At 47.9% G+C, this 23,694-nt stretch overlaps 5 protein-coding genes across 6 annotated transcripts; 2 read left to right on the top strand and 3 right to left on the bottom strand.

Annotated features, from left to right (window-relative positions):
* Positions 1–877: 877 nt before the first annotated feature.
* LOC128722182 (rabankyrin-5) lies at positions 878–12,894 on the top strand. Its single transcript, XM_053816023.1, is given in 8 exon segments — positions 878–956; positions 1,051–1,158; positions 1,161–1,294; positions 1,296–1,466; positions 9,607–9,741; positions 9,819–10,057; positions 10,152–12,311; positions 12,394–12,894. Coding segments are annotated over 8 exon segments (3,162 nt in total). The 3' UTR covers positions 12,530–12,894.
* On the bottom strand, positions 1,616–5,921 carry LOC128722183 (uncharacterized). The gene is made up of 3 exons (XM_053816024.1): positions 5,849–5,921; positions 2,024–2,256; positions 1,616–1,953 (listed from the first exon to the last, which is right to left on the bottom strand). Exons 1-3 carry the CDS (start codon positions 5,919–5,921, stop codon positions 1,738–1,740), a joined length of 522 nt encoding a protein of 173 aa, XP_053671999.1. The 3' UTR covers positions 1,616–1,737.
* A 174-nt stretch (positions 12,895–13,068) lies between the features above and the next one.
* On the bottom strand, positions 13,069–22,162 carry LOC128721383 (cytochrome b-c1 complex subunit 6, mitochondrial). 2 transcript variants are annotated; one of them, XM_053815132.1, is made up of 3 exons: positions 22,140–22,162; positions 13,574–13,664; positions 13,069–13,488 (listed from the first exon to the last, which is right to left on the bottom strand). In XM_053815132.1, coding segments are annotated over exons 1-3 (267 nt in total). In that variant the 5' UTR covers positions 22,142–22,162; the 3' UTR covers positions 13,069–13,314. The 2 variants fall into 2 exon arrangements, with proteins under 2 accessions (XP_053671107.1, XP_053671106.1); XM_053815131.1 differs by lacking the exon at positions 22,140–22,162 and adding an exon at positions 13,859–13,908 and having other exon boundaries at positions 13,574–13,716.
* On the top strand, positions 15,031–21,526 carry LOC128721380 (histone-lysine N-methyltransferase SETD1). Its single transcript, XM_053815129.1, has 3 exons — positions 15,031–15,302; positions 15,382–20,818; positions 20,903–21,526. The coding sequence occupies exons 1-3, from the start codon at positions 15,031–15,033 to the stop codon at positions 21,074–21,076; spliced, it is 5,883 nt and encodes a 1,960-aa protein (XP_053671104.1). The 3' UTR covers positions 21,077–21,526.
* Positions 22,071–23,480, bottom strand: LOC128721381 (mediator of RNA polymerase II transcription subunit 21). Its single transcript, XM_053815130.1, has 2 exons — positions 22,957–23,480; positions 22,071–22,868 (listed from the first exon to the last, which is right to left on the bottom strand). The coding sequence occupies exons 1-2, from the start codon at positions 22,996–22,998 to the stop codon at positions 22,488–22,490; spliced, it is 423 nt and encodes a 140-aa protein (XP_053671105.1). The 5' UTR covers positions 22,999–23,480; the 3' UTR covers positions 22,071–22,487.
* Positions 23,481–23,694: the final 214 nt, after the last annotated feature.

The following is a 23,694-nucleotide window of genomic DNA, read 5'->3' as shown; positions in this document are numbered from 1 at the left end:
ACAGGAAACTAGCGCTGTCTCATTGTGTACTGAAACGCCGAAACGATGGGTAAGCGGAATGTACCAACTGAACTGATTTGTAGACTACTTATGGTTGATGACCAGTATTCCAGTTGCATTCCTCCTAGTGCATAGAATGTCAGTGTTCCCAACCAAAGTGAACAATGCCCTAAAGGTAACCTTGCATACTTCACTGGTTCTGGCTGTGTATCCAAATTCCAGTAAAACAGATCATTGCACAGCAAATGCATGTATTGATGTAAAATAGCGTCATGGTATCATCCGCTAATCATTTTTCCAATTGGCGATGTGGCAGAGAAGAAGCAAATCGCAATCAACAAGCATAGCCTTACCAATTTTCGATTGTGTCCATACTCATCAAGGTTCTTCAGAGGTGAAGGAACATGAGGGGGGAGTAATAAGGGCGTTAGAGCAGCCAAATTAACCCCGACGATCACTTGGTGTTATCAAATGAATAAACAAATGAAGAAAGCGCCACGGGCGGATGTATGTGCAACTACTGTGATATGAGCGATCTCCACTTTTGAATTTAGGGAACTTGTTGGCAAGAAATTCAATTTTGACCAAACACATGCACCACAATTATATACTGGTCTCGGTTTCTTCCATTACAGCTGCCAATAGTGAAACTGTTAAGCTGGAGAAACATCTTAAGCTGCTGAAAGAAGAGTACACCAAACTTCAAAGGAGTTACGCTGAACTTGAGCGTAAGTACAGCCAGGCTGCCGCGACGAACGAAGACCATGATCTGTCCGGGGAGTTTAGCAGTTTCATATCCCGGTTGGTCATGACCGTGGCTACTCTTTACGGTAGAACGACGTATTCGGACATCACGATCCGGCTGAAGGATAAATCCATGCCTGCTCACAAGTTTGTGTTAAATGCTCGAAGCGAGGAATGGCGCGAGGAGGTTTTGATGGACAAAAGTGAACTAGGTATGCATTCGAACTTTCTCTGCCCATATGCACGCACAACGTACAATGTACATCGGTAATAATGGGTGATTTTTTCTTATGCTTTTCGTTGTAGATTGGTCCGATATGGATGCAGATGTTGGATATGCCTTGATTCGGTGGATTTACACCGATGTGGTTGATCTGCAACATGATTCGCTCGCACTTGAGCTTCTGAAAACCTCACATCGTTTCAAGCTACCCGGCCTAATGGGGCTCTGCGAACGCGCACTCGTTTCATCTGTATCAGTGCGTTCCTGTGTACGGTTCTACTGCGTGGCGGAGGAGGTCGGTGCCGCCAACCTGTTAGAATACTGTTCCGGTCTCATTTCTACACACTGGGACGATCTAACACCGCAAGATTTCGAGCACATGTCCGGAGCGCTGCTATATAAAATGCTCAAAAGCAAAACCAAATATCCACTCCATGCCGCCGTCCGATTGCTGCGTGAAGACGTCGTGTTCTTATGCCTGGTTGAAAACAACGGTGCGGTAAGTGTTTCCACTTTTGTCTCAGACGTTCATTTGTACAATACCCACACGATCATTTCTTTCACCAACGAATGGAAGAGTAATTGTTTGACTCCACATTTAGAAAACTGCTGATAACAGTAGAAAAACGCGATTTATTTTTGCCGCACTTAAAATCAAAAAGCATTTTCTTTTTCGAAGAGTATCGCTTTGGACAGCACTTCAATATCACATTCAGATCAGATCTTGAAACCTGTCGATTACTTGCTATGGTGTCGACCCCGCACAAAGCTCAATGCTCCATGCAGCGGATGTACTTCATCACGTTGAACACGAAGATGACCGCCATCGCGTCCGCATGGTAGTTGCTTCTGTCCGTGGTTTTCGTAGCCGAGTTGCACAGGGATCCCCGGCAGAAACAATACGTAGAATCGTCTATCGTTTGGCATCCCTCCGAGTACGGTTCCTCGATGTTGTGCTGTGGCGTCCAGGCACCAGATTTGTAGACCTTTCGGGAGAAAGTTATGTTTACTTCGAGCAGTCTTTCTATGTTAAGTTCGGCCATGCTGCAAGCATACCTGTTCTGTGTTCTTTTGTTGGGCACAACCGCGACTTACGGTCTCCTGTTCGCCCTTGAGCAACTGCAGCTTAAAGATGCGTTTCATACACATGGTGGACCATGGACAATCCACCTCATAATAGCTTGATTCGTCAAATTTGGAGCATAGTTGCGTTTTGGTGTTGTTCTGATGCCGACTCGGTGGTGCTACCGTGCAGTGATAACATTTTAGCGCCGAAGCATTGTGTATTTCTAAGGACGAAATTAGGTGCAATAGACAGTTTATTTGTGAACGTTATGTCGGACGTTATGGCGAAATATCCGCCGAACCAATAAACTCAAATAATTTGAGTTATCATTTGTTACTGGCACAGATTTCTTCCTTTTTTATTTTCATAACGTACGTACTCTTACAATACGTAAATAGCGTAATTTACTCTCTGCACATAAATAACGAAAAATATTCTCGACATTCAAAGATAACATGTCCAAACCAAATTCAGTTGACCCGTTTTTGAAATTCCTCTCTTATCACTCTTAACCAGAACTCGTAACTTGAAACATACGCCCCACTACGTACAATCCGTTATAAGAGCTGTCTGATTTGACTGGCTCACTTGAGTTTAGTGAAAACGAAAAAAAAAATAGATTGAAAATTGTTGTACTTGATTACATGGGACACAAGTACAAGCGGGTAGGCACGACCGGCAAACCCTTTGTGGTTCCATCGACGATACGTTGTCTGTCACGTGCTTGATCGTGCATGAAGCAGCTTTAACCGTGGTTTGGGCGGAAGATGGTCCAAAAATCACTTCACCACAAAAAGGGAGTGCCGACGAGAAGTGCGTCTGAGCGTGAATGGGGAATAAAAATTCACTGAATGACGATTGCATTCACTTCTCTGTCACGCACCCAACACAACGACCATCGCAACCATGCTACAGCTGATTTTTTGGCTCTATTACACCGAGAACATTGGGAGAGCACATGTCGCTCCGCTTAGCTGTGATAATATCAACATTTCCGCCCGTAGCACTTTGGTCGTTTAGCATAGCTCAAGTGTTTCCAGCACGTTCGCGTTCCCCGGTCGATTTGCCTGTGGCTTGGGCCACGTATTCGATTCATTCATGGACTTCTGACGCAAATGCGCTATTCGTCATCTTTATGCATGCGGTTAGTGCATTACTGCAGCAAAAAAAAAGAATAGAAAAGAAATGGTTACATCCATTCTCTCGTGCCAATAAAGACACTGCTCTCGTTACGACTACTCCGGGGAGTACTCCTAACATTTCCGGTCTCACAAAGAGAAGAGACGGGGACTCCTTCTTGTTCCTCATCGCGTGTGCAGCATAGCACTTTCTCAGTCGGCGACAGCACACGGACCTGCTGCTGGAGTGCAATCAAGGATAAAGCACGCAACATAGCCAGACAGGCGACACAAAAAGCACTTTGCCGTTCCGACGGTTATTAAATGTAGCCGTGACGTCATTGGTGGGCGCCCGCTCTCCCAAAAATAGGCAGGTACCATTGGGTGGTGGTTAACCAAACGAAGCCATATGGCGATAGAGCAACAGTGAAATTTTGTGTGATCACGAACGTTAAAAGCCCGACTTTAAGTAGTTGAACTACTGGGCTAACTTTTAAACAATTCCCCCTGGATATGACGGACCACACAGTGATTTTTTTGTATTTAATTAAGTTTCATACCATACTGTTGAGTGTGATCGACCAATTTGGATATACAAACTAAACAAAATAGTACGTTATCGTTAAGAACTAACTTAAATTGACGGCGTGCTCGGTGCTCATGCGTTGATCTAGGTCGTCACTAAGCTTGCTTGCCAGGAAAATTTCTATTTTAAGCGTTCCTCCGTTTTTTAAACGCATACAAGATGCAATTCTACGCGCGTTCAGCAAATGTTCGCGCATATGAGAACGAGCAGTTTCGCGTTGCTGTAACAAATATGTGCCAAACTAAAACAAGATTCGTGTCAGTACTGCGCCATTTTTTTCAATTAATATCAATTTCTAGCACTGCTGTTAATAAACAGCGTGTCTTCGCCAGTTACCAAACTCACAAATGAAGCTGATGCTAAAGGCAATGCAATGTGACGTGACGTTGACCATTCTGGACTCGCACGCCCTTTAGCAACGAAGGGTTTGCTCGATTGGAGGCACTTTCACCATGGGATGATGGTTGGGCCTGTTCCCGGGTCTTGCATTTGTCCTAATCGTGGCGGCGCCTGAATATAAACATTGAACTAGGTAATGGGTCACAAATAACCCGGGCACCTCCTCGACACCGCAATCCCAATCTTTGTTGCCCTAGTCCACTGAGCCTAGCCGCACACAAACAGGTTATGACCCAGTTCCCTAATTGTCCCAGTTGAAGCATGCCAACTAAGGAAGAATGCACCCAGCCAAGCCAAATGGGATCGTCTTTGCGATCTCATGGTGCCTTCAAATAGTTCTACGTCCAGGAATATCGAATCAAGTGTAGCTCAGTGTTCGCTTTATGCGTGAAAACATTTATTATACCCAGGGTCATCGTCCACTTCATCGTGACAAGCGTAAATGGGGTCGTGTGAGAAAGAATGCATTTCTTTTCAAGTACTGATAACTTGTAAAGCTGTGAAACGTTCGTAGCGTTCTCAATCACTGCAATAACACGGCGGAGAGTCGAATCGCAGAAAAAAAAACCTGTTTCCATGAGGCGGAGAAAATTGAATTTCTTTTCGCGGCTGTTTGTTAATTTCATATATTGATTATGCAGCAGCATGCCCTCTAACAGTGTCAATCGAACTTTCTTCCAAAAAATCATTCAGAATGATTCTCGTTTGGTAGTGTTGGCTCGTTTGAGCACCAAATCCATAGCTTATGGGAAGCGAATGAGTAGCTGGGGTTGAGTGAGACTATGTCTTTTTATGGAAGCAGGTCTTCCCACGGGCACATTTGAATTTGCTTCGGTTTGAGCCATATGACACATCCCACATCCCTCAAAATATTGGTTGACTCATGAGAAACCAGTAATTATCGTGTGCGAATATTACCACCATGGTCATTATTTTGTTTGTCGTACTATATTCGAGTATTTAAACTTTTTGCTAAAGCGTCATGTGTAAAAGTTACTCCTCGAAGCGTTTGTTCCCAAGTGTCGTCTAGTAGATGTTGAAACAATTATTTCCAGTAACTCGAACTGATTGGTCCCGGGTGACTCATCGTGTTGTATTTCTTTGTATTTCAAATGTGGATCTAGAAATCACGCTCGCCCCCGGAAGCTTTCTTACCAACAGTCTGACCAACAGTGGGTTTGTCCGATAGAGTTTTACGATTATTCTGATTGTTTGTTTTTTTTTGCTGTTGCTGTTGTTACTCTCCAACAATTATGACTCGAAACCTCACACATGCGATAGAGGGAACACGCACGAACGAGCATCGGAAAATGCTCTCGCTGGTGGCCACATGGTTAAATAGGTCTTTTTTGCACACCAACTTTGAACTCGCTCCGGTACGTGTTTGTTTCTTCTTTATCGCCTCGTGCCGTCAGCGTTTGGGTGTTTTGTTAGGACACGCAAATGACTGGATGGTTCATTAATTATTGGCCACTCCTCGGTGCACATGGACTTGGTTTGCCAAGAATGACCTCAACCGAAGTTCTCAAAGCAAATGTTTAGCGTTATCCTTTTGGAGATATGATAACGATAACTTTACTACAAACCCGATCAATCGCTACACACTTTGAACCACAAACCTCGCGTTAGGTGCGTTTGCTTTTGAGAACATTGAACGAGAAACGTTCGAGAAAAGATGACGATACCGTGCGAAAAGAGGGAATGAAAATTACCTGCAATTAATAATAGAAGCAACACTATTACAACCACCATTCGACTGCTGCTATTGCTGCTCAGCCAGTCCATTTGGAGTTCTTGCTTTGATCGCGAAAACGCTCGTTTCAACTGGAACCTGCTGCTGGAACGTGTGAGATTCTCTCAAGTGCCCTCACGAACTGCAACGACCGAGTAAGAAGCAGATTCCTTGGAGTCCGGTCAATGATCATCCGTAGCTTAGAATGGGACGACTCCCCTGTAGATCTGCACCTTTGGGGGTTTGCCTTCTCGGTGAGCAGAGCACTGCGAAAGCACCCAACCGTCAGAAAGAGCCGCTGTAGAAGCGCAAGTAAAGCAGCTGGGCGGATCTGTTGGGTGGTGGGTTAACGCTTTCCTCAGTTCCCGCAAAAGGCGAACCACCCCAGGGATGAAAGTGTGTGGTGTGGACCGAACAAGAAGTCCCCCTCTCCGTATTCCCGTTACATCGATCGCGCAAAGGCAGTGCAGGCTAACCGGTAAAACAAAGCTGCATACTGTATTTCCCGAGAGCTGGTCCAATTTTCTTCCTTTCCTTTCTCTTTGTGCGCGCTTGAAAGTGTGTATATTTTTTTACTTTCCGCAACGAAGTTTGCGTTGTGCAACGAACGGCGAAGGTTTTCCAGCCGGACGGGATACGGTTTTTCGGTGAAACTCCAACCGGACGCCAACGTCTCGCAGCAGATCCTGCTTCTCTTGCGGCCGTGCGTTTTGCGAGGCGAACTTTCTAAACTCGGCGGCGACGATAAGTTCCGTCAAATTTCGTTCGAATATTCGCGGCAAAGGTCATCAGTTTGGGGCACCCCAAATTCCTGCTCCAATTGAGCGCGCTGCAACGTTGACACACACCGATGAAGAAATCGACTTTCGCGGGGGGTTTCGAGGAAGACCCCCGTGTGTGTGTGTGTGTGAGTGTTTGTGCGAGGGAAATGGGGAAAACATACGCCTGAACAAGGTCACGGTCGCTGTGCCCCGACTCGTCGTCGTTGTCGTCGGATGGGCGATAGACTAAAACACAAACGACCAAATAACAACCACTTGGCGAAGTTGTTGGTTGGAAGTCGTGGTTTTTTTTTTGCGCTTTTGGTTTTTTTAATTTTAGATCCGCATCATCCGACACGCCGCACTAGCGTGCTCAAAAAATTGGGCTGATTTTTTTTTTAAACAGAACAAAAAAGCATGACACTAATCGTTGCTGCTGCTGCCCTTAGTTCAATATGCACTGAAATCAGTCACGCTTCGAGCTATCGCCGGACTTTCTATCACGTAAACACAACGATCTGCATGGGAAGGAACTGAGTAATGACTGCTGATCGACCGCGATTCGGTTCCACTTCGTTCCGATGCCGCGATCCAACCGACACGAGAGGCAACAAGAAACTGTCGGCCGGTATGCCGGTTGGTATCCGCGGTGTAGAGCACCGGCCACACACACATTCGAGGTCCACGGAGAGTCTGTTTCTGGTTTCGTCCGACGTTACGAGGAGCGCACGGTTCCCGAGAGCATTCGTATGCTCTGGAAACCGAGCATGCGATAGTGCCAATGAACACATCAAAACCCCTGTTCGGTTGGGATGTTGGGAAGCCGGCAAATGCATCACTCCGACGATGGGTGTGGAATGCTGCTGAGAAAGCTCTCTTATTTTCTTCTGGCTCAGCTTCAGCTCGACCCATGTGCAGTGCAGTTTTAGAGCTTGAACGGCACTGAAGCCTCCGTTTTGGTGATGTTATGCTGTGTTTGTTCCTGTTTCCCGAAGATCGCATCATGGCTCGCTTCAAGGCACCGTTAGGCGGGTCACCGTGAATCTCCTTGACCCTATGTTGCCTTCCGGTAGAAAGCCATTATGCAAATGACGATAGCGCCGGCCTTGTAATCGAGAAAAAAAAATCGTTCCTATGCCGCAGTTTTCATGATTTTGTATTATTTTTTTCTCTCACAATTTATTTGATATCAATAATACCACCAATATTGTTTTAGTAATAACATTTGTTGACGCGTATACGCCTAGTACGGCAGGTCGCAAACTTCCTCTCGTGTGTGGCGTTTTATGCTAATGAACGTAAATTGATCGCTTTCGTGATATTCAAACGCAGTGCGATCGACCGCTTTGTCGCGAATAACCGGATCTGGTCGAATGAATAGGAAATAGAAATCTGTTTTCAGATGCTGTTGATTTCCGCACAAAAAACAGATTAGTGTGATGCATTATGTGATTTTATTACATGTTTGTTGGTGATGAAAGTCACATGCATATTTATGCGGGAAACCGGCCCGTTAGCCTTTTAAAGAAAGGCCAACAGTTTATGTACACATTAGAATCCATCGAAATTTGAGCGTGGTTTTGACCCTTTTCCTTACACGTGCATAAAAAAAAGCGAACCCATTTCACGCCACGAGCACGTGTGAAAGCGTAACGCACGCTTTCGAATAAACGAGCGTGCGTGATGTTACAATAGTTCCCGCTCATTATTTAGCGCTCAATTGGAAAATCTATCCCCCAATGCTCGGGATGCGTACATGCGTCACCAAGGAAAATGCATAAGCATGCGGGGGAGACACTTGCTTGTGGCGTAAGCGTCCCATTCGTATCTTCGTCTACTTTCTTCTATTATATCTTATTTTATTAAATGAAAACGAATGTTTGTATATATATGTTCACATATATTTGCGACCGTAATCGCGTATCACTCGAAACGAAGCTAACCGATTTATATCAAATTTGGCACATCGTTCTGCGATGGGGGTCGGGTTAGAAACTTGGATTTTTACATTTTATTTGTGATCCCCATAACGATAAGGGCTCCTATAGAACTCCAATGAGCAAATATCTACCAAAAAAAATTCAAGTCCTTTATGCAATTTGCACCATAGCATAATTTTGAGTGCGAAATATAAAGAGTGTTGATGTTTCAACTCGCTAGGTAAGGCAACAATGGGTGGCTTTGATATACTTTCTACCTCTTTTATATAATATCAAAAAATGCAGTACAAAAACACAAATGACGTCTGGTTTAATTTAATTAATGCACAGAAGCTTTTTCTTTCTTCATATCAATAACGGCGAGATTTCAGAGCTACTGATGGGGAGCAAATATGGGGACTCTCAGACAACCCCCCCTGAATGAAAAAACGAAAAAATGTTCAAAAGTACAATTCACAGCCGTTTCAATTGGAATTTTACACATATTCTTCTTCTTATGCAATTCATAAAGTGCGTTTTTCAAGTTTCACCTCTTGATAATAAGTAAAGGGGGGCTCGTATGCACACTCCCGAAAGTTCAATAAATATATCGCATAACGCTCCGCAACATTTTAGGTGAAATTTGAAAACTATCTTGAAAGCGGTCAATAAAACCCAAGGGGTGGTTCGTCAGCAGTAAGATTTTTTTAAAAAAAGTACTGGAGAATTTCTAAATTAAGATGTAGCAAGTGGTTTATCCTATTCGGAAAACCTTGAAATAAAACATCGGTTGTGTGCAAATAATCACAGCATAACAATTGCAAAAAACAGATCAGCTAAATTATAAAAGATTGGAACAATCGTTCCTGAATACATGATTCATGGAAGGAAGAAACAATAATTTGCTAAAACAACATCAACGCGAATGAAATCGGGTAAATCAGCTCGTTATGAATATGAATGAGAAGTTCATGTTCCACGTGCTCGAAGTGAAACGTTACATTAAATATATATATATATATATATTCATCAACTTTTTTTCTTCTTTAAATTTACAGCTTCAAGAAATTGTGAACAGTCTCTCGCCTCAAGGGCAACTACCGCTAGGATTAGCCCTAATGGGACGCAGCACGGCCATTGCACAGACGCTGCTGGAAACTGGCGGTGCCGACATAAATGCGTACACCACAGAGGTACTAATGGGCGCCCAGATTGCTCCAGAGCTGTGCTCGATCGAATCACAATTTCCAATGGTTTTCTTTTCGACCAGGGAAACACACTACTCATCGATGCGATTAAACGCGGCGACAGCTTTTCGGCACAGTTTTTGCTGGAAAAAGGCACCAACGTCGATCTGGTGACAAGGGACACATCCGATACGGCATTGCATCTCGTGTGCACGTACTCGGAGCGAAGCACGGACGCGGAAACGCATCGTGAAATGTTCAGTATCGGTCAGCAGCTACTGAAGCAGAACGCCGATCCAAACATGCAAAACAGCAAGGGCTAGTAAGGGGAAAAAAGCTTTCTTTTCTATCTTTTCTTCGGTACCAGTTTTTAATACGGTATTTTCTTTTGCGTACCCCTTTTCGGTACATTTTAGTACATCGCTGCACGTGGCCATCATGTCCCAGCACACGGAAATGATCGACGAGTTGTTGGGTGAAGCTGACGGTCTGGACGTAGATACAAACGTGCGGACGAAGGATGAAAAATGTGCCTTACAGTTGGCACTCACGCCACCGCATACCGATGGGCCACCGTTCGAGTTAGCCCGCAGACTGTTGGACCGTGGTGCACGCCCGAATGTCATCCATCCGGAAACAGGGGATAGCTTGCTGCATTGCCTCGCGAAACAGCAGCTAGAGGATGCGGCCGTCTTTCTCTCCGATCACTGCAACCTTAGTCATATCAACCGTTCCGGATTGACCGTGCTGCATGTCGCTGCGTCGCAAGGATTAGCGAACCTAACGCGTGCCTTGCTGGAAAAAGGAGCACCGCCAAACGTGCAGTCGGGTGTGACAGAGCTGAAGTCGGCGCTGCACTATGCCGTCGAAGAGGATCACACCCAGGTCGTGGATGCTTTCATCGAGTACAAAGAGGCGAATCCCTCTGCGGCAGTAGATTTCAATATGAAGAACGCATTTGGCGATTCGCCGCTCAGTTTAGCGCTCAGCCTCGGCTACAACGAGCTTGTGCCGATGCTTATCAAAGGTGGAGCGGATGTGAACGCACGCAACGGCCAGGACATGACGCTGCTCCATCAGGCGATTCTGAAGGAGGACGCGAAGACGGCCGTCTTTCTGTTGAACCAGGGTGCCGACATGAATGCTCTGACGGCGGATCAGGAATCACCGTTGCAGCTGTCCATACACTGCCGCCTGGTGGATGTCGTGGACGCTCTCTGCTCGCGTGGAGTGTCGCTAAGTGCACCCGATAATAAGGGAGATTGTCCGCTCTGGAGCGCTCTGGAGTCGGAACAGTTGGAAATAGCGTCCGTACTAGTGCGCCACGGTGTGGACACAGATTGCTGGGGCTCGGGACCGGACGGTTGTCTACAAACTCTGCTGCATCGGGCGATTGATGAGAACAAGGAACAAGCGGCCGCGTTTCTCATCAAGAGCGGTTGCGATCTGGACTCTCCGCGCCAACCGGGACCGCAGGGACAGGGCGGAGACGAGGCGAAGGACAAAGCGTCACCTCTGCACCTGTGCTGCCAGTGGGGTCTTCGAAACGTGCTGCACACCCTCATCGGCCACGGGGCCAACGTGAATGCGGTCGATTGTGACCTAAAGACGCCATTGCACATTGCGATCGAGAATCAGCACGAAGAGATCATCGGCATACTGTTGTGTCACCCGGGTATTGACCTAAAGATTCGTGACAAAACCGGAAACACACCGTTTGCCGCAGCACTGCAGGTGCGCAACAACAAAGCCGCACAGAACATCCTTGAACGGTTGCCGAACGCGGCCGAGCAGATCGATCAACGGGGGCGCAATTTTCTGCATCTTGCGATCATGCGCGATGATCTGGAATCGGTGCTGTTCCTGCTATCGATCCAGGTGGACGTTAACTCGCGTGTGCACGACGTCAATCAGACGCCACCGCTCCATCTGGCCGCCGCATCGGAGAAGGAGATGCTTATTCGCAACCTCATCTTGGCCGGTGCTCGGTTAAACGATCGAGATGCCACACAAAAGACGGCGCTTCACGTAGCAGCGGAGCGGGGCACGGTCGGTGCGGTGTCGGCCCTCCTACAGAACGGCGCCGACTTCGACGCGGTCGATGGGGACGGCAATAACGCGTTACATATAGCGGTTCGCGAGGGACATATTGCGGTCGTGCGGGAGCTGCTAACGGAGTCCGAGCTAAACGCAGAGATCGCCAACATGAAGGGACGCAATCCACTGCATGAGCTGTGTCGCTGCGGGAAGGACAATACGGCAGCCACCATTCTCGAGCTGTTCATCGAATGTATGCCAAGGTATCCGATTAACAATCCTGACCTGCAGGGCAACACGCCACTGCTGCTGGCGTACATGCGTGGGCAGGCGCAACTGTGCCGGATTTTGGTGAAAAACGGCGCCTGTCTGGGAGCCGAGAATAAAGAAGGCTTAACGATATTCAATTTCAAGCTGGCAACGAACCAGCTGCTGCATCGTTTGCTAGACGAACTGCCACAAGAATCACCGTGGGCTTCGTCGGAGTTATGCCAAGAGTGTGGCACCAAATTTACCATAACCATGCGGAAACACCACTGGTAAGCGATGGAACGCACGATGGACTTTGTGCAGGTGCTGGGTCTTGAACGAAGTGCTTTTTTTCTTTCGTTTTCTTTTTAGCCGTCACTGTGGGCGAAATCTGTGCAGTCGATGCTCGAACAACGATGTGCCAATAATTAAATTTGGCATCAACAAACCAGTTCGCGTTTGTTCGGTATGCTTTGAGGTTCTACAGATCGGTAGCGGGATCGTGTAGAATCTTCCGAACGTTATTGGTGGTTATTGGATCGATGCTAGAGGTCCGTTTCAAAAGAAACGTGCAGTTAAAATTCGTTTTCGAATCGAGCTCATTACCGTCATCTCGTGGACCATTCTTCAAGCGTATTCTAATTCACCTCATTTGTAAAATACTGAACGTAACGCTGGCAAGGACACAGGATGTTCCCCTCCAGAGTATTTGATGTGGTGATTCAAATTCCAGAACATTCGTTTTTTGCTTTTCTTCTATTAGTTAGCTTACATTTATTTTTTTCGTTATTATTATGAAAAGAAGATTATTTATATACATGTAACGAACAAGAATGGATACGTTCCAACCATTGAAAGCAACTAAAACTTGATCACTACGGTGTGTTTACTTGCTATCCCATGATGACACTCCACAAGGAAATCGTCAACATGAATAAAGGTTTACAAGAGGTTGAACTACAATGAAAACTTTTAAATCCCATCTATTTTCGTGTCATTCAACTAGCGTATCTTACCAAAACACGAGAGAGCTGGGAAACACTGTGGTCAGTTTTTAAAACACAATTTTATTTACTAATTGCCTTTCTTCGAACATCGTTTGACGAGGCCTTAGCGAATGCGTGCGATCTTGGTTGCATACAGAAGTACAGAGCAGTCGATTATGTGGCAGAAACGCAGGATGCACAGGACAATAACCTTCATACATATCGGCACATGATTGAGACTGTGCGGTACTGCTCGTTAATGGTACGTCTCATCGTAAATTTGTTTCTCTATGTAACAACGCACGTGTTACTTCAGCTTCGAAAACAGAGTCTTTGTGACGCAGTGATCCAGCTCGTGTAGGTAATCGAACAGCTCTTCGACACAGGTCTCCGTAGTTTGGGAGCGGCCACTGACGCGTTCATTGCACGCCTGGTACTTGTCCCACAGTTGGGTGGTGTGACCCTGCTGAGCACACTTTTCCTGTAACATAATCATAACAATCATTGGAATGAATTTGGTCTGTCGTTCTTTTCTCATCACACGCTGACGCGTATGCTACACGTACCCGTAGCACGGTTTGTGGGTCAACGATATCTTCCTCTTCCTGAGCCTTCACCGATGGGAAAAAGGACGAGAACCATTTGCGGGCAGCCATCGTCGGTTTTTCGATCGTGTGCGGAGGGTTCGCTACGATGTCACCGGGAGAATCTGGGAAGGACAAACAAACCGATTCTCAGTCTTGGAATGTTTCAACAACCCGCTTATAAAAATCTTGTAAGCAAGTTGTTTAACAGGGATATGGCACTGATTAAATGATTCGTCAAATTTATTATAAAATCGCGATATTTACCAAAAATTGCCCGTGAAAGCTACTATCTGGCGATGATATAACTTTTGACAAACTTTTGACAACTGACTTAAGGTCAATAGAAAAAGAAGGATTCAAAGAAGTAGAACAAACGGCAAGTATTTAGACATTTAGAGTTCATTTTGAGTCAGAGGGGTTAGCTCATAGCTGTTTTTGCCACAAAATGGATTACGCATCTTCAATTTAGTAGAAATAATCTATCTATTACTCTATTGTTCACTATGTTTTCTGTAAAACAGCTTAGTTTTTTGCCATAACATATCATTAGCAGATGTCAATAATAATTCCATCCAGTAGAGCTTTCGAATTCATTCTATTCAAACCATAATCACTTCATACCCGTTGGTTCGTCATAAGGTTGCATAAATTAATATACGCTCATGTTATTAATCTATCTCAAGCTTATTTATTATACGACTTCATTTTCAATTTTAATGTGATATAAGATGTCCAAATTAAGCAATTACGTCACATTTTTATAAGTCAAAAAGTCTTATGGATATCGGATCGGATCCATTGTTCCGAAGCGTACACCACTAGTGCAAAAAAAAAATTGACGTACCTAAAGCGAGTGTGTAAATATTTCGGATTTCAAGAAGTACTTGTGCGTTTTGTTCACGTAAAATTTTGCCGTTTTAATCGGTAAAACATCTTTCAGTGAGTATCGTTAAAGAACAGCTGGTTATAGCAATAAACAGGGCTAATATTTGTCAGTCAATTTTCTTATTTTCAGCACTGCAAAATGGTTGTTTTGATATGGAGCATGTTTGCTCGATGCTGAATCGGGTTTCCGTATTAACGGCTAATCGCAGTACATTGCTGGTGTAATCCGGTACTAGGGAACAAAAAATCCACGTCGTTTCGAGTTCTGATAGGTTGTAAGGTAAAATTGAGCAAAATATTAAGGATTGTTGGCAAACATTTTGTGGGCAGTACCTTGGGGTTGATATGCTTAGGCTCATTTTGACATTTGCTCTTTTGAGGTTATGAGGCGGATGGTGTTTGCAATGTATATGCTCGAAGGGTGGTTGTCAATGAATGTTATTCGCGCGTTTCGTTGTAGCAAGGTGTCACTGGGGGATAAAACCATAAACAAATCGCCCTTCACTGTCGGTTGAATTTTGCTGTGCTAATGAGTGCATTTTATCGCAGCAATGAATGGAACGGTGGAAAACAATCCCATGGCAAATGCCCCGCCAGTTCCAGGAGCATCGGCTACGCCCAACAACTCCGTACAACAAAAAGCAGTGCGGAACTTCAAGCTGCTAGTCGATCCATTTCTGCACAGGGGCGCCCCGAAAGTGTATCGCTACGATGGAGTCGTACCGGGAGATCCCAACCATCCCACGGTTATTCCGCGAGATCCCCGAAACCCGCTAGCTCGCATACGATCCCGCGTAGAACCGTTGGATATTCCCGTGCCAAGGTAACATGGCTTGTTATGACGAAAGCTTTGGTTTCGAAGCAGCTCTTAAAGTGCATTTTGTTGTTTTTTCTCACCATAGGTTTAAAATCGATCAGCACTATGTCGGCGAGCCACCGGCTATAGAAATCACAATAACGAATCTAAACGATAATATCGATAAGCCATTCCTGTCGGACATGCTAACAAAGTGCGGAATCTTCACCGAGCTATACATTTACTACCACCCGGTCTCAAACAAACACCTCGGATTGGCGCGAATTGTATTCGAGCAGGTTCGCTCTGCGCTGCTGTGTGTGGAGAAACTGAACGGGACCTCCGTTATGGGTAAAGTGTTGAATGTGTTTAAGGATCCCTTTGGGGAGCAGTGTAAACGGTTGCTTGAAGAAAAAACGTCCGAGAAGAAACCCCCACTGCCACAGCCCCCTGCGCCATCGTTACCACCAGCTAGTTCAAATCATCATTCCCTGGCAAGCTTACCACCTTCTGCAAACGAACGCCATCCGTTGAAGACATACCGAAAAGCACCTCCCGAACCGGATCACCCCCCAGAGCCATGGGAGAAGAAAGCAGCCTCAGCGATTGGAGAAGATTCGGAGCTCTGGGATGGCGATGAATTTTCAGGAAGTGCAGGGAATAGCCAGGATTCGAGTTACTACGGCAAAGAAAAAAGCATCAATCGCAATCATTTCAGCGGCGAGTGGGAGGACGATGGACGCAGCCACGATCCCAAGTACTACGAGGACAAGGATCGTAAGCATCACCGTCATCATCACAAGAGTGAACGTGCGCGAGACCGAGAACACGAGAAAGACCGCGATAGGTATCGCGACCGGGATAAAGATCGGGAACGAGAACGCGATCGAGATCGGGATCGTGATCGGACACGTGAAAGACACCGGGATCGAGAGAGAACGCGCGATCGTGACCGGGAACGCGTTCGGGATCGCGAGTATCGTGAACGTGAATGGGACGCGAAAAAGAGAGGGGGGAAAGGCTACCGGGATGCGTGGTATGGTGAATCCGAAGCCTACACCGCAGCTAGTCGGTACGATGGTGGTTATGAGTACTATTCTTCGTCGTACACGGGAAACTCGGAGTACGGTTCGTTTGGTTATCAGTCGTCCGAGAGCAGCTACGGAACTGCTTCATCCTCCTCTAAATGGGCTCCCACACATCCGGCACCGCCGCCTCCACCTCCTCCACCAGAAGACAGTTGGGATGGTAGTTCCAAACCTCCAGCACCACCACCGGTTCCGAGTAGCAGCAACAGCAGCAGTACTACTCGCCCTATAATAGATGATGGTGATCTGTGGGATACTGATTCGAATCCAATGGCTCCGGGAACGAATACGGTGCCCACAGTGACTGCCTCGTCCAGCTCGCCCAAGGAACCAAAAGCAACGAAAGTACCGGCCGCAAATGATGACGACAGTGGCAGCATACTCGATCTAGACACACGAATAGCGATGCTCTTCAAAGAAAAAACGTTTGGTGGAGCCTTTCTGCAGCTGAGCGACGACGACGAAGAAGATCGTAAGCCTGATCATGTTACTGCTGTCGCCGCTGCTTCTGGCTCTGCTGATGGTTCTCCCACCGTTGACTCTAGTCGGCTGAAGGAAGAAGATATGGATATCGAGATGGAAGAGATGGTGAGCGTGCGACGACCGCCAAGTCCTCCACCACCGGTTGAAGCTGTCCAGCCGCCTCCACCACTGTTACCACCGGATGAGGAATCAAACGAAGCGAAGCCACCGAAACGGGAGCCTAAAATTGAGTGCTTGAAGGAGGAAGGAGCTAGTGATATTTCTTCCAGTGATGATGAGATTCTCGCGAAAGACGAAGAAGCAAGCCGTAGTTCACTGCTTCTGGACGACATCAAGCGTGAACCGATTGAAAAGCCGTCTCTCTCTGGCTCGGATGACTCGAAGCAGCTGGGCGGTCACAAGCCAGAAGCACCGCCATTACCCAGTGAACCTGCGCCTCCGATCCCTCCGCCACCTGAACCGACGGAAGGAGGCAATTTCTCCTTCCTCTATCCTACCAGTGGCTACTACAACTATGGCCCACAAACGTCCACGGGCGCTGGGTATTACCATGGGTATCCTACGGGTTTCCCGGGTGCGCCCATCTTCAATGCGTATGGAATGCCCACGTCCACGGGGCTACCGTACTATCCTTCGGGAAAAAAACCGGGCTCGTACGGGCCTGACGATGGGCAGGGCCACATCTTAGAGGTTAGCGGCAGCACGAGCATGAAAGATCGCGCCCGTGGAGCGAAGCGGAATCGCTACGAAATAGCCATCGATTCCGTCGTGGAGCGCGTGGTGGCGGAACTGAAGCAAATTTTGAAGAAAGATTTCAACAAAAAAATGATAGAAAACACCGCCTTCAAGAAGTACGAGGCGTGGTGGGACGAAGAAGAGCGCAAGAGCAAAGGTGGTGAACAGAAAGGTGCCGCGTTTGGGGCCGAAATAGCGAATCAGGCCGGTCCAAGTAGTGCTGCGGTCAGTGGGACAGCATTGAAGGTTGACAAAGCTCCCGATATAAACCATTTGCTGAATCAGACCTACGACAACCTGGACGCCAGCGGGGGAAGCTTTGTGGGGTTGGGTTTACGGGCTACCATCCCGAAGATGCCCAGTTTTCGGCGCATCCGCAAGCAACCTAGTCCGGTGCCGCAAGACGAAGATTCCCGCAAAAGTGACCAAGATGACATGGTCCGTGGGTCGGATTCGGAGAAGGAGTCATCCAGCGGTCCGACAACGAGCTCCTCCACTGCTGCCGGGCCAGTGTCGTCTTCCAGTAAAGGCGATGCAGAAGTATCGTCGCCCTCTACCGTTGCCGTCAGCAGGACACCAGGCGGATCGACAGGTTTGGCCGGAATCACGGCCCATCCCACTCGAACGAGCGAGAAACGAATGCCCAGCGTGTCCTCGTTTACGTCCAGCAGTGAAGACGACGAATCCAGCGCGAGTGAATCGGATGACAGCTTGGAATCGGGTTCGCTGTCGGATGTGGACGCGGTGGCTGGTTACACTGCGAAACGGGTGCGCGATCGCCGCGAACGGGATAACCGTATTTACTCCGATTCCGACAGTGACGCCGTCGAGCATCCGGTCAAGCAACGTGCCAGCGGTAGCTTTGGTGCGCGCCGCATCAAGGAAGCAGGAAAAGTTGGCAAGATTTACTCGGATTCGGATTCGGACGACGCGCATTTGCCACCGCGCAAAGAAGTGCTCCCGTCGGTGTCGACGGAGAGACGGAAAAGCCGAAGCCGCAGTCGCAGCCCGCTCGGTGGCACATCCACCGACAAGGTGCCGGTGCCGGGAGTCACTAAAAAAGCGGTCGTCGATCCATCGCAACTGCCCCAGCTCTCGCTGGAGGAACTGCACGAAGATTTCTCTGCCAGTTCCGGGGACGAAATGTTGCTGGTGGAGGATGACCAAGACGCAAAACCACCGCGGACACCGGGCCGAGAATCGCCAAAGAAGGCGGCTAACAATACGGCCGTCAGTAGCAGCGCGGCCGACACCAGCGACAGTACACAGCAAAATCACCAACCATCCTTGTACGGCGTCTCGGACAGGATTTACAGTGACTCGGACGAGGAGCGCGAGTACCAGGAAAAGCGGCGCCGCAAGGCCGAATACCTACAGCAGATCGAGCTCGAGTTTCAGGAAGAGTTGGAGCGGATGGCCAAGGAGAAAGCCGCCCGGAAACCGTCCGAACGGGGGACACCGCTGGGTGGCCACAAGAAACTGGCAACGCTGGACGACAAGAAAGCGGTACCGTTGGCATTCACGAGCGGGAAAATGTCTAGTCTGGATGAGCCGCTTACACCGAGCCTCTCGCAACCACCGCCCACTCCGGGTGCAAGTTTGGGCGATTTGCGCAAGAACCCTCTGGGTGCGCTGTTTCCGATGGGCGATGGGTCCAGGGATACCACATCCGGCAGTAGCTCGACTCAGGAGATCCTGCGAGACGACCAACCAACCGAATCGTCGACGACGACGGCTTCGAAGAAAAGGAAGAATTCCGCTGGCACCGGTAAGGGAGCTTCATCGGCCAAGGTTCCGAAGGCGAGTCGGAAGTCCGAATCCAAAGACGGACTCAACGGGTCGGAACATGAAACCGAACACACAGCGGTCCACACCGATCAGCCGGTACGGACCGGTTTGTCGGGAGAACCCGTTCGGCCTTCGTTGGCTTCCGGCGGGTCAGAAGACTTTTTCCTCGGAGTGGACGAAAACGTCCGAAGATCCTCCAAAGCATCACCGGCGTCGTCAGATGGTGGCTCGAGTCAAGCCAGTCAGGTGGCCCTGGATCACTGCTACTCGTTACCACCATCCGCTTCCCCATCGTCCTCGTCACCCCACCAGCAGTCGGATTCGTCGACAGCCAACGCGCAAACCATCAAATATGCTCCCTCGTCCGAGAATGTGCTCGCGCACGATCACGGTTACACCAACAATAAAAACAGCACTACCAACAACGTCGAAAGCCAACGGACAGGTGCTGCGATCGCTGGTAATGGTGTCCTTGCGGGTGTTAGCAACGCGATGCCCGCCAACATCTCCGCCGTTGCCAGCAACAGTGTACCTGGCAAGGATGTCGCTATGATGAAGCCACCGTTGCAGATGAAGCAACGGAACGATCGCAAACGGGTTGATAAGCTGCCGTACGGGATTGTCGAGTCCACGCCGGAGAGTGGTGTGCTGGAGCGGTTCGTACCGGTGCCAAAGTATCGACCGCGCGAACTGTCCTACGAGATGGGCATACTGTTCGATTTCCTGACGCGTGGCATCGACAACGAGGACATCCGGTACATCCAGCAGAGCTACGAGTTGCTGTTGCTCGATGACGCCAGCAGCTACTGGCTGAACGCGACGCACTGGGTCGACCATTGTGCGACGGATCGCAGCTTCGAACCGGCGCTGTTAGCCGTCCCACCTGGGAAGAGGCGAAAGAAGGACAAACTGGGCGGCGGTGGCAGCTCGCTGGCCGACATCAAGCTGCACCGTACGGGGAGCGCGCGCACGGAAGGTTACTACAAGATTGACCCGCGCGAAAAAGCCAAATACAAGTACCATCATCTGAAGGGTACGGCGGCCGCGAACCATCTGAGCAATCTAGAGCTGGCCAAGGCGGTCACCAAGATGCAGGGCATATCGCGGGAGGCCCGCTCGAACCAGCGCCGGTTGCTGAATGCGTTCGGAGCGAGCACGGAATCGGAGCTGCTCAAGTTTAACCAGCTCAAGTTCCGCAAAAAGCAGCTCAAGTTTGCCAAATCGGCCATCCACGATTGGGGTCTGTTCGCGATGGAACCGATCGCGGCCGACGAGATGGTGATCGAGTACGTTGGCCAGATGGTGCGACCGTCGGTTGCCGATTTGCGCGAGACGAAGTACGAAGCGATCGGCATCGGTAGCTCCTATCTGTTCCGCATCGACATGGAAACGATCATCGATGCGACCAAGTGCGGCAACTTGGCGCGATTCATCAACCACAGCTGCAACGTAAGTAGCTCCGCACCGTCCACCGGTCGCACGTGTAACGATTTGTTTGCATCCTTTTTATTTTTATTTTTTTTTGCATTGTAGCCCAACTGCTATGCGAAGGTGATAACAATCGAATCGGAAAAGAAGATTGTCATATACTCAAAGCAACCGATCGGCGTGAACGAGGAGATTACGTACGACTATAAATTCCCGCTCGAGGACGAGAAAATCCCTTGTCTGTGCGGTGCTCCCGGGTGTCGTGGCACTCTTAACTAAATTCTGGCAACTGGCTAACACGTTGCTTTGTTTGCTATTGTACATTACGACGGCTGTATATATATATGTTTGATTAGAGAAAATGCTCATCGGATAGTTTCGGAAACTGCACTGCTCCAGCTGTGCCGTGCTTTTCTTCCTCTCAGCAAGCGTGTTTCTGCCTATTGTTTCAGTTCCACGGACGCACGATAACGGTGTATCTTTTAGTTAATTTTATCGCTGTTGTGTCTTGTTTTCTATTTTTTTATTTTCACGCGCTTTACACGGCTGCAAATCCGGCAACAAAATTGAAGAATTATTGTGTGCCGCAAAGAGAGAAAGAGGGGCGATTGGACAGTTAGTTTGTAACAACATAATACGTAGGAGAAGATAATGCATACTAACAGGAGATTTAATCTTGATTCTAGTTTAGGTAACGAAAGGTAAGATTAGTGAATTATTATTAAAACATCAGGAACAAACACACACACACGACGACTAGTACGTATGTTGAGTTGGCTCGTTTATCTTTTATAATTTGAGAAATATGGCCATGAGGCTGAGTATGCAATTGAAAGACAAAGCTTTGACGGCAAAGCGAGCGGCTGGAAACGTGAAAACCCACAGCACGGTTTTGAAACAAGCTTTGGGTTTCGTAGCGGTTTATCTATGCGTGGCATCATGAGAAGAGTTTGCAGGTTCAGCTAGTGTTCGTATAAAAGCTGTACCATCCAACTCCTGCTGATTTCTGCGAACTCATTTCTTGAAGCGCAATACTCTGTACATCCTTTCTATCTATCTGTATAGCTCATCTTGAAAGGTTGTTCTTGATTTGTAAAAAAAGTCGCTACTATCGCTGAAATAGATAACACTGGGATTAGTGTAGTAGACGTGTACTTTCGCGCTTGCCTGTCATCGATATTTGTAACAGCGCCAGTTCCTGCATATCATACTCAACGAGTCCGTTTCACCATAGGCACCTTCAGTAGATGCAACGGGACGCGGTCTATAGCAATATTGTCCAACCATTTACAAAGTAGGGGTTCCAATTATCCTCCAATAAACATGATAACGGTGATTGGATATAATTCCCAAGCGAAAAACGATGATAACGATTATAAATATAATGGGTTTGCTTATTTTATTTATATGATAAAAAAACAGACAGAAACAAGGTTGTAAAACCTGCCGTGTTTTACGAAACTTTTGGTGGCTGCACTTAGCTTGAGCGTGTTGCTTTTCACTGAGGTTCGCCGTCGAAAGGGGCAGGTGGTTCTATTTTCAACACAGAAACGACGACGGGCCTAAACGGCTTTTTCCCCCCCACAACGCCCTGTGGGGTGCACTGTATTTTGGCACCCTTTCTGATCATTCTGCCGCAGTCCACTCGCAAAACCGAGTGAGAGAGATGGTAACTGGCACGACGGTGTATTTACGACGAATACTGCATGTCCAGCTGGGACTGCGCTATATCACTGAGGGCTGCTTGAATTTTCTCCAGCAACAGTTCGCCCTTGCGGACGATTTCTTCCAGCTTTTCGGCTGACTCTTTGTTTTCGGTTTCGAGCCGTTGCAGCGACTGCACTTGCAGCTCGATGGAGCTTTCCTCGCTGGGTAGAGATTCGATAAGGGTATCGATGTCTTTGGCACATCGAGAGATCAGGGTTGAGAATAGCTGTGGGTAGTCCTCCTGCTGCTGTTGCTGCACCTGCTGTTGAGGCGTTTGGGATCCGGTACGCTCAAAACCGGCAAACTTGCTCGGAACCGAGCACTGCTGTAGGATACCGATGCTGTTACAAAAGTGTTCCGCTTGCTGCCGAAAGATCAAAGCACGGAATTGTTGCATTAGCAGGGGGAAGGGTTGTGTTAAGAGGGTTTTTTTGCAATGGGCAGCCACTTACTTGGTTCACCGTGTCCTGTAGCTGAGTTAGTCGGTCAGCCATCGCTTCGAAGACTATTGAATAATCCAGCTTTCCGACGGTTTTGAAGAAAAGAAAAAGGGGAAAAAGAAAAAAAACCAAAGGAGGCACACAACACAACACCAGCGAGGAGAACGGCAGCACCCAGATCTTCGATGGTAGTTTTCAGGGGGTGAAATGTGAGAAGCCACTCAGGACTAAGTTCGTCTTAACGTTGGTGCCGTGAGTTCAGGCAGCAGAAGATTGAGCAGGGAACGTGCAATCAATCACGTTGGGGCGAAACGAAATCAGCCTTCTTGTTTCCTCGGTGTCGCCTGGTAGGGGGGGCTGGCTCTCGTAGGGCCGTGGTATCACTGTTCAACGACAGCCGAGCCTACCACGGTTGCCTCACCATAACTTGGCTTACGGTCTCGGATGGTGCGAATGCGGACGGATCCCGCAACGCCAAGCGAGATAGGTGATCAAAGAACACTTTGTGGTTCGTTATAGATGGGAATGAAGCACGAGCAATATGTTTTGCGTCCACACACAACAAATCTGGTTTGCTTCTAGTTCTTCCTCGTCCTCTTTTGCGAGGTTGTACGACAATCGGATAGAGGATCCCGCCTTCCTGGATTTTTCCTCCGTTATCCGGGGATCTCTACTGGTATGAAGGCCGGCAAAAGCAGGCCATACTTTCTGCTGTTAAGCCGCAGATGGGTGTTTGCAACTATAATTTAT

Source organism: Anopheles nili, chromosome 2 (genome assembly GCF_943737925.1).
Source record: "Anopheles nili chromosome 2, idAnoNiliSN_F5_01, whole genome shotgun sequence".
NCBI classification, from domain to species: domain Eukaryota; kingdom Metazoa; phylum Arthropoda; class Insecta; order Diptera; family Culicidae; genus Anopheles; species Anopheles nili.
The sequence above is the reverse complement of the archived record's forward strand: the minus strand, read 5'-3'. Positions and strand labels throughout refer to the sequence as shown.

What these genes read in the sequence shown, in the direction of transcription:
- LOC128722183 (XM_053816024.1), bottom strand. Translation starts at nt 5,921, where the DNA reads ATGGACTGGCTGAGCAGCAATAGCAGCAGTCGAATGGTGGTTGTAATA. An exon ending in GCTTCTATTATTAATTGCAG is followed by an intron (nt 2,257 to 5,848) that starts GTAATTTTCATT and finishes TTTCGTCCTTAG; the next exon opens with AAATACACAATGCTTCGGCG. An exon ending in AACAAAAGAACACAGAACAG is followed by an intron (nt 1,954 to 2,023) that starts GTATGCTTGCAG and finishes TTCTCCCGAAAG; the next exon opens with GTCTACAAATCTGGTGCCTG.
- LOC128721380 (XM_053815129.1), top strand. Translation starts at nt 15,031, where the DNA reads ATGAATGGAACGGTGGAAAACAATCCCATGGCAAATGCCCCGCCAGTT. An exon ending in TTGGATATTCCCGTGCCAAG is followed by an intron (nt 15,303 to 15,381) that starts GTAACATGGCTT and finishes TTCTCACCATAG; the next exon opens with GTTTAAAATCGATCAGCACT. An exon ending in TCATCAACCACAGCTGCAAC is followed by an intron (nt 20,819 to 20,902) that starts GTAAGTAGCTCC and finishes TTTGCATTGTAG; the next exon opens with CCCAACTGCTATGCGAAGGT.
- LOC128721383 (XM_053815132.1), bottom strand. An exon ending in ACCCACAAACCGTGCTACGG is followed by an intron (nt 13,489 to 13,573) that starts GTACGTGTAGCA and finishes ATTATGTTACAG; the next exon opens with GAAAAGTGTGCTCAGCAGGG.
- LOC128721381 (XM_053815130.1), bottom strand. Translation starts at nt 22,998, where the DNA reads ATGGCTGACCGACTAACTCAGCTACAGGACACGGTGAACCAA. An exon ending in TACAGGACACGGTGAACCAA is followed by an intron (nt 22,869 to 22,956) that starts GTAAGTGGCTGC and finishes ATCTTTCGGCAG; the next exon opens with CAAGCGGAACACTTTTGTAA.